This window comes from Agelaius phoeniceus, chromosome 37 (assembly GCF_051311805.1).
Source record: "Agelaius phoeniceus isolate bAgePho1 chromosome 37, bAgePho1.hap1, whole genome shotgun sequence".
Classification (NCBI taxonomy): domain Eukaryota; kingdom Metazoa; phylum Chordata; class Aves; order Passeriformes; family Icteridae; genus Agelaius; species Agelaius phoeniceus.
The window spans coordinates 858,999-868,710 of NC_135302.1; the positions used below are offsets into that span (position 1 = coordinate 858,999).

The window sequence follows — 9,712 nt, forward strand, 5'->3', positions numbered from 1 at the left end:
TTTAGGGGTATAAAAAAGCGGGCTTGGGGGTAGAAAAGCCAATTTTAGGCTCACGAAGGGGGAATTTTTGGGATCAATACCCTTTTTGAAGGATCCCGGTGAAGATTTTTGGGATTTGGGTGAATTTTTGGTGAATTTTGCTTGAATTTTTGGGTGAATTTCGAGCGATTTCGGCGCCGTTGCGGGAGGGGTCGGGGGGGCTCAAAATGGCGGCGGCTCCTGAGGGGAGGAAAAATGGCGGGAAAACGCCGGCAGTGGGCGTGGCCTGGCGTGACAGGGGCGGAGCCACGGGAAGGGCGTGGCCAAAACACCGCGGGCTCTCTTTTAATAATTAATTAATAACCAATTAATCAACAGGGCGTGGCTTTATTGATGAGGGGGCGGGGCTTTGTTCCCCCGGTCAACCAATCAGCGCGGTTGCCATGACAACGCTCTCCCAACATGGCGCCTCGGCCGCGCTTCCTCCTGATTGGTTTCCCCCCTCCTGGTGGGCGTGTCCTGACCAATCAGCGCCTTCCTTTCCTGAGGGGGCGCGGGGGGCGCGCGGCCGCCTCCATTTTGTGGCGCGCGGGAGCGGCGGCAGGGCGGGAAACCTGAGGGGGAAAGGGGGCGTGGCTAACATCGCCCCGCCCAATCATCGCCCTCCGCGGGCGCGCCGCGTCCAATCAACGCCTCGCTGGTGACCACGCCCCTCCCTCAGCGAAGCCCCGCCCACCTCTCCCCTCACGCCGCTCTCCCTCCCCCCCCCCCCTCAGAGCCCCCCGCCCCTCCCCCCACCCGATCCCCCCACCCCTCCCCCTCCCCCACCCCCACCCCCTCCCCCTCCTCCTCCTCCTCCTCCCCGGCCGCGATTCGGTCGCGATTCGGTCGCGACTGTCGCGAGATGGACCCCGCGAACTGGAGCAGCTTCATCTTCCAGGTGGGGGGAGGGGCGGCGCTGCTGGGGGGGGGGGAGGGGTGGGTGGGGGAGGGGGGGGGATCGGACTGGGAGCGCCGGAGGGGGAGGGGGGGAGGGGGGTGGGGCTGTTTTGGGGGGGGGGATGGGGGGGGAGGGAGGCTCGGACTGGGGGGACTGGGAGGGACTGGGAGGGACTGGGAGGGGTGGGGGTGGCACTGGGGGGGGTGGGGACAGCGGGGTGGGGCTGGACTGGGAGCACTGGGAGCACTGGGAGGGATGAGGGTGGCGGTGCTGGGAGCACTGGGAGCACTGGGGGTGATGGGGACAGCGGTGTCGCTCCATACTGGGAGCACTGGGGGTGATGGGGACACTTTTGTCGCTCCATACTGGGAGCACTGGGAGGGTTGAGGATGCTGGTACTGGGAGCACTGGGAGGGATGGGGACAGTGGTGTCGCTCCATACTGGGAGCACTGGGAGCACTGGGCGTGATGGGGACAGTGGTGTGGATTCGTACTGGGAGCACTGGGAGCTGTTACTGGTGGTACTGGGAGCACTGGGAGCACTGGGAGGGATGGGGACACTGGTGTGGGTTTGTACTGGGAGCATTGGGAGCTGTTACTGGGAGCACTGGGGGTGATGGGGACACCGGTGTCGCTCCATACTGGGAGCACTGGGAGGGATGGGGATGCCGGTACTGGTGTTACTGGGAGAACTGGGACCACTGGGGGTGATGGGGACACTTTTGTCGCTCCATACTGGGAGCACTGGGAGCTGTTACTGGAAGCACTGGGCGTGATGGAGACAGTGGTGTCACTCTGTACTGGTGGCACTGGTGGCACTTGGAGCTGTTACTGGTGGTACTGGGAGCACTGGGAGCTGTAACTGGGAGTGATGGGGATGATGGGGACACTGGTGTGGGTTCGTACTGGGAGCACTGGGAGCTGTTACTGGTGTTACTGGGGGTGATGGGGACAGCGGTGTCGCTCCATACTGGGAGCACTGGGAGGGTTGAGGGTGCCGGTACTGGGAGCACTGGGAGGGATGAGGGTGCTGGTACTGGTGTTACTGGTGGCACTGGGAGCACTGGGAGGGATGGGGACACTTTTGTCGCTCCATACTGGGACCACTGGGAGCTGTTACTGGGAGCACTGGGAGGGATGGGGACACCGGTGTGGGTTTGTACTGGTGGAACTGGGAGCACTGGGAGCTGTTATTGGGAGCACTGGGCGTGATGGGGACAGCGGTGTCACTCTAAACTGGGAGCACTGGGAGGGTTGAGGGTGCTGGTACTGGGAGCACTGGGAGCTGTTACTGGTGGCACTGGGAGCACTGGGAGGGATGGGGACAGCGGTGTGGGTTTGTACTGGTGGCACTGGTGGCACTGGGAGCTGTTACTGGGAGCACTGGGAGCATTGGGAGCACTGGGGTGATGGGGACAGCGGTGTCGCTCTGTACTGGGAGCACTGGGAGCTGTTACTGGGAGCACTGGGGGTGATGACACCAGTGTTGCTCTGTACTGGGAGCACTGGTGTGACACTGGTGGCACTGGGAGCACTGGGAGCACTGAGCGTGATGGGGACAGCGGTGTCGCTCTTACTGGTGGCACTGGGAGCACTGGGACCTGTTACTGGGAGCACTGGGAGCTGGCACTGGTAGCACTGGTGGCACTGGGGACACTTGGGTTGGCACTGGGAGCACTGGGATGATGGGGACACTTTTGTTGCTCCATACTGGGAGCACTGGGAGAACTGGGCGTGATGGGGGTGATGGGGACACTGGTGTTGCTCTGTACTGGTGGTACTGGGAGCACTGGGAGCTGTTACTGGGAGCACTGGGAACACTGGGGGTGATGGGGACAGCGGTGTCACTCTGTACTGGGAGCACTGGGAGCTGGCACTGGGAGCACTGGGAGCACTGCTGTAACTGGGAGCTGTTACTGGTGTTACTGGGAGCACTGGGGGTGATGGGGACACTGGTGTCGCTCTACTGGGAGCACTGGGAGCACTGGGAGTGATGGGAATACCAGTGTCACTTTGTACTGGGAGCACTGGTGTAACTGGGAGCTGTTACTGGTGGCACTGGGAGCACTGGGAGCACTGGGGGTGATGGGGACACCGGTGTTGCTCTGTACTGGGAGCACTGGTGTAACTGGGAGCAGGCACTGGTGTTACTGGGAGCACTGGGAGGGATGGGGAAACCAGTGTCGCTCTGTACTGGGAGCACTGGGAGCACTGGGAGGGATGGGGACGCTGCTGTGGCTCCCATTACTGGTTTATACTGGTCTGTACTGGTGTTACTGCTCCGTTACTGCTCGGAACAGGTCGGAACCGGTCGGAACCGGTCGGAACCGGTTCAAACCGGTCGGAACCGGTCGGAACCGGTTGGAACCGGTTCAAACCGGTCGGAACCGGTTCAAACCGGTCGGAACCGGTCGGAACCGGTCGGAACCGGTCGGAACCGGTTCAAACCGGTCGGAACCGGTCGGAACCGGTTCAAACCGCTCGGAACCGGTCGGAACCGCTCGGAACCGGTTCCGACCGGTTCCGACCGGTTCCGACCGGTTCCGACCGGTTTGAACCGGTTCCGACCGGTTCCGACCGGTTCCGACCGGTTCCGACCGGTTTGAACCGGTTCCGACCGGTTCCAACCGGTTCCGACCGGTTCCGACCGGTTTGAACCGGTTCCGACCGGTTCCGACCGGTTCCGACCGGTTCCGACCGGTTTGAACCGGTTCCGACCGGTTTGAACCGGTTCCGACCGGTTCCGACCGGTTCCGACCGGTTTGAACCGGTTCCGACCGGTTCGAACCGGTTCCGACCGGTTCCGACCGGTTCCGACCGGTTTGAACCGGTTCCGACCGGTTCCGACCGGTTCCGACCGGTTCCGACCGGTTTGAACCGGTTCCGACCGGTTCCGAGCGGTCTGAACCGGTTCCGACCGCTTTGGACCAGTATAAACCGGTTCAGACCGGCCGGAGCCCCCCTCCAATCCGGTTCCTGCCGTTCCAATCCGGTTCCTGCCGCTCCAATCCGGTTCCTGCCGCTCCAATCCGGTTTTTTGTTCTGCTCTCTCTCCCCAGGCCGCCGCCGCCCCTCCCCCTCCCCCCTCCCCCTCCCCCCCTCCCCGTCGATCTCCTGCCCCTCCCCCCCTCCCCCCCCCCACCCCGGACCCTCCCCCTCCTCCCCCCCCCTCCCCCTCCCCCCCCTCCCACCATCGACCCCTCCCCCCTCAAACCCGACACCGCCGCCATCACCTCCCCGGCCATGACGTCACCGGTGACGTCATCGCCGACCCCGCCTCCCTCATCCCGGAAGGGCAAGGGCGCCCCCTACGTGTGCGGCCTGTGCGCCAAGGAGTTCAAGAACGGCTACAACCTGCGGCGCCACCAGGCCACCCACGGCGTCCCCGGCGCCGCCAAGCGCGCCCCCCGCCCCTCCCCCACCCTCCTGCCCCTCCCCCAGGACCTCCTGGACGCCCCTCAGGCCGCGGAAGACGAGGAAGGGGCGGGAGGTGACAGCGCCAACATGGCCGCCGCCGCGGCGACGAAGAGGACGGCGGCAACGGCGACGGCAGCGAGGAAGAGCCACGCGTGCGACACGTGCGGGAAGGCGTTCCGGGACGTGTACCACCTGAAACGGCACCGGCTGTCGCACACGGACGAGAGGCCCTTCCAGTGCCCCGTGTGCCAGCAGCGCTTCAAGCGCAAGGACAGGATGGCCTCGCACGTCCGCTCCCACCAGGGCCACGTGCACAAGCCCTACGCCTGCGGGCACTGCGGGAAGAGCTTCTCCAGGTGCGGCGCGGCGGCGGCGGCAGGGTCGGGGTCGTGGGGGGGTTGGGGGTCATTGTTGGGGTGTGGTGGTCATTGGGTCATGGTTGGGTCATGGTGGTCATGGGGTCATGGTGGGGTTTGGGGTCATCATTGGGTTGTGGTCGTGGTGGGGTTTGGGGTCATCATTGTTGGGTCATGGTGGGGTTTGGGGTCATTGTTGGGTCATTGTTGGGTTGTTGGGTCATGGTGGGTGTTGGGGTCATCATTGTTGGGTTGGGGTCATGGTGGGGTATGGGCATAGTGGGGTTTGGGGTCATCGTTGGGTCCTGGACGTCATTGGGTCATGGTGGGGTTTGGGGTCATGGTTGGGTCATGGTGGTCATTGGGTCATTGTTGGGTTGCGGGGTCATGGTGGGGTTTGAGGTCATCATTCTTGGGGTGTGGTGGGTGTTGGGGACATGGTGGGGTTTGGGGTCATGGTGGTCATTGGTCATGGTGGGGTTTGGGGTCGTCATTGGGTCGTGGTGGGGTTTGGGGTCATGGTGGGTCATGGTGGTCGTTGGGTCATGGTGGGGTTTGGGGTCATGGTTGGGTCACTGTGGCCATTGTGTCATGGAGGGTCGTGGTCATGGTGGGGTTTGGGGTCATCCATGGGTCACGGTGGCCATTGGGGCCATTGGGGTCATGGTGGGACTGGTGGGGCTTCGGGACATCGTCCTGGTCACTGGTGGCACTGGTCAGTTGACTGGCCACACCAATGGTCACCATTGGTCACCATTGGTCACTGGTGGCCACCATTGGTCACTGGTGGTCACCGTTGGTCACCGTTGGTCAATGATGGTCACCATTGGCCACCGGTGGTCACTGTTGGTCAATGATGGTCACTGATGATCACCAGTGGTCACCGATGGTCACCATTGGTCACCATTGGTCACTGGTGGCCACCATTGGTCACTGATGGGCACTGATGGTCACCGATGGCCACCATTGGTCACTGATGGTCACCATTGATCACCGTTGGTCACCATTGGTCACCATTGGTCACCATTGGTCACCGTTGGTCACCATTGGTCACTGGTGGTCACTGATGGTCACCATTGGTCACTGGTGGTCACCGATGGCCACCATTGGTCACCGTTGGTCACCATTGGTCACTGCTGGTCACTGGTGGTTACTGATGGTCACCATTGGTCACCGTTGGTCACCATTGGTCACTGCTGGTCACTGGTGGTCACCATTGGTCACCTCTGGTCACTCCGCAGCCGGACCACCTCAACAGCCACGTCCGGCAGGTTCACTCCACCGAGCGGCCATTCAAGTGCCAGGTGAGGCCACGCCCACTGACCACACCCACCGACTGACCACACCCACCAACTGACCACACCCACTGACTGCTGACCACGCCCACTGACCACACCCACTGACTGACCACACCCATTGTCTGACCACACCCACTGACTGCTGACCACGCCCACTGACCACACCCACCAACTGACCCCTTGACAACCTGAGTGACCCCAAACAATCCCTGAGTGACCCCTTGACCACCCAAACCACCCCTGACTGACCCCTTGACCACTCCAATGACCCCTGACTGACCCCTTGACCACCTGACCGACCCCTTGACCACTCGACTGACCCCAAACACCCCAGAATGACCCTTTGACCGCCCAAACCACCCCTGAGTGACCCCTTGACCACCTGACTGACCCTTTGACCACCTGAGTGACCCCTCAACCACTCGAATGACCCCTGAGTGACCCCTTGACCACCTGAGTGACCCCTCGACACTCCAATGACCCCTGACCACTCCAATGACCCCTGACTGACCCCTTGACCACTTGACTGATCCAAACACCCCAGAATGACCCCTTGACCGCCCAAACTACCCCTGAGTGACCCCTTGACCACTCCAATGACCCCTTGACCACCTTAGTGACCCCTTGACCACTCCAATGACCCCTTGACCACTCAAACGACCCCTGAGTGACCCCTCAACCATCCAAATGACCATCAGTGACCCCTCGACCACTCAAACCACCCCTGACTGACCCCTTGACCACCCAATGACCCCTGACTGACCCCTTGACCGCCTGAGTGACCCCTTTGACCACTCAAACCACCCCTGAGTGACCCCTTTGACTGCCCAAACCACCCGAGTGACCCCTTGACCACTCCAATGACCCCTTGACCACTCAAACAACCGTGACTGACCCCTTGACCACTCAGATGACCCCTGACCCCTTTGACCGCCCAAACCACCCTTGACTGACCCCTTGACCACCTGAGTGACCCTTTGACCACTCCAATGACCTCTGACTGCCCCCTTGACCACCCAAACCACCCCTGAGTGACCCCTTGACCACCTGAATGACCCTTTGACCACTCAAATGACCATCTGAGTGACCCCTTGACCCCCCAAACCACCCCTGAGTGACCACTTGACCACTCCAATGACCCCTTGACCACTCAAACAACCCCTGACTGACCCCTTGTCCACCCGAGTGACCCCTCGACCCCTCGCCTGACCCCTTGACTACCTGACTGACCCCTTGACCCCTGACTGACCCCTGACTGACCCCCTTGACCCCTGGAGTGACCCCCTGGTCCCCGCAGACGTGCGAGGCGGCGTTCGCCACGCGGGACCGGCTGCGGGCTCACGCCGTGCGCCACGAGGACAAGGTGCCGTGCCACGTCTGCGGGAAGCTGCTGAGCGCCGCCTACGTCAGCGACCACCTGCGCGTGCACGGCCCCGCCCCCCGCGCGCAGGCCACGCCCAGAGGTGGGGAAGGGGGTGGGGAGTCAGGGGGCAGTGGGTGTGGTCAGTGGGGGTGGTCAGTGGTCACTCATGGAGGGGTTTGGCCGCCTACGTCAGCGACCACCTGCGCGTGCACGGCCCCGCCCCCCGCGCACAGGCCACGCCCAGAGGTGGGGCAGGGGTCAGGGGGGTCAGCAGGGCAGTGGGTGTGGTCAGTGGGTGTGGTCAGTGGGAGAGGAAAGTGGGGGAAGGGGAAGGGGTGGAAAGGCTTTGTGGCCACTGGGGGGCGGTAGAGAGACCCTCAAGGGGGTGTGGCTTAAGTGGGTGTTGTCAGTGGTCAGTCAGGGAGGGATCAGGGGTCAGTGGGAGGAGGGGTCAGTGGTCACTCATGGAAGGGTCAGTGGTCACTCTGGGAGGGGTCAGTGGTCAGTGGGTGTGGTCAGTGGTCAGTGGGTGTGGTCAGTGGTCAGTGGTGTGGTCAGTGGTCACTCAGGGAGGGGTCAGTGGTCAGTGGGTGTGGTCAGTGGTCACTCAGGAGGGGTCAGGGGTCACTGGGTGTGGTCAGTGGGGACACAAAGCGTTTGTGGCCATTGGGGGTCGCTAAAGTGCATGGGGGTGTGTGTGGGAGGGGCTTAAATGGGTGTGGTCAGTGGGCGTGGTCAGTGGGGGAGGGGCCTGAGTGTTTGGGGTCATGGTGGGGGAGGGGCCCTGGGAATTTGGGGGGTGGGGGTGGCAAAAAAAGAGGGGGAGGGGCTAAAAGAAAGGGGAGGGACTAAGAGAGAAGGGGAGGGGCTAAAAGAAAGGGGTGGGGCTAAAAGGGGGCATGGCTAAAAGAAAGGGGTGGGGCTAAGAGAAAGGGGTGGGGCTAGAAGAGAAGGGGAGGGGCTAAAAGAATGGGAGTGGCCAAATGGGAGGGGCCTAAAGGGAGGGGGGAGGGGCTTTAAAAGAGGGGGAGGAGCCAAAAGAAAGAAGGGGCTGAAAGGGTGGGGGAGGAATTTAAAGAAAGGGGAGGGGCTAAAAGAGAAGGGGAGGGGCTAAAAGAAAGGGAGGGGCATCCCTTGACCCCTCCCCCTTTTTTTTTTGTTTCTCTTTTTTCCCCTCCCCCACAGGTTCCGGTTGCCCCGCCCCCAGCCCAAGCCCCGCCCCCGCCCCTCCCCCACCCCTGGACGGGACCCCCGGGGGCAGCCAGGGCTGGTGAGGGGGGGAGGGGCCAAACCAAACCCCACCCCCCACCCAAAAACCCCCTCCCCCACCCCTCAAGCTCCGCCCATTTCCCCCCTCCAAGCCCCGCCCCAAACGGGGGGAGGGGGAGGGGCCGGGCTGGGGCCGACCAATAAAAAATCGGGTGAAAAAAACCACAAAGGCTCCGCCCACTTTTAAAAGGGGAGGCTGGGATTGGATGGGGAGGGAGGGGGCGGGGCTAAGCGGTGATGACGTCACGGCCACGCCCAGGTGGGATTTGGTCCAAAATTGGGAATTTTGGGGCCCAAAATTCAAATTTTTGGCGTCAAATTGGACGATTTGGACCCAAAATTCAGAAATTTTCACCCAAAATTCACATTTTGGACCAGAAACTGAGAAATTTTTTGGCCTTCCAAAATTTGGGAATTTTGACCCAAAACTGGGATTTTTTGGACCCAAAATTTAAAATTTTGATGCCAAAATGAAAGGTTTTGACTCAAAATTCAGAATTTTTCACCCAAAATTTTAATTTTTGGACCCAAAATTGAAATTTTGGACCGAAAATTCAGATTTTTTCCCCCAAAATTTGGAATTTTAGCACAAAAATAAAGAAATTTTTATAAAATTGAGACTTTTGGACCCAAAATTGAAAATTTTCACCAAAATTTGGACACTTTGACCCAAATTTTCATTTTTGCCCAGAATTGACACTTTTGATGCAAAATTTAATTTTTTACCCAGAATTGAATTTTTTTTGGTGCCAATTTTGGAAGTTCTGACCCCAAATTGAGATGTTTTGCCTCAAAATTGTGAATTTTGGCCCAAAATTTGAATTTTTTGAGTATTTTTACACAAAATTGAGAAATTTGGCCCAAAATTAATTTTTTTTCTTCTAAAATTAATTTTTTTGCCTTCAATTTGGGAATTTTTACCCCAAATTCAAAACTTTTCTCAAAAAAATTCAAAATTTTTACCCCAAAATTGAAAATTTTTCCCAAAATTCACATTTTTAAACTCCCAAACCATTTTAATTCCCCAAAATCACAACAATTTCCACAAAACCTTTAAATTTTCCACAAATCTTTTTTATTTCCTGCCTAA

At 59.9% G+C, this 9,712-nt stretch overlaps 1 protein-coding gene across 1 annotated transcript; it reads left to right on the plus strand.

The window, feature by feature from the left end:
- Window positions 1-441: 441 nt before the first annotated feature.
- On the plus strand, window positions 442-8,659 carry MAZ (MYC associated zinc finger protein). Its single transcript, XM_077193228.1, has 6 exons — window positions 442-560; window positions 701-919; window positions 3,979-4,692; window positions 5,933-5,996; window positions 7,288-7,453; window positions 8,539-8,659. The coding sequence occupies exons 1-6, from the start codon at window positions 442-444 to the stop codon at window positions 8,625-8,627; spliced, it is 1,371 nt and encodes a 456-aa protein (XP_077049343.1). The 3' UTR covers window positions 8,628-8,659.
- Window positions 8,660-9,712: the final 1,053 nt, after the last annotated feature.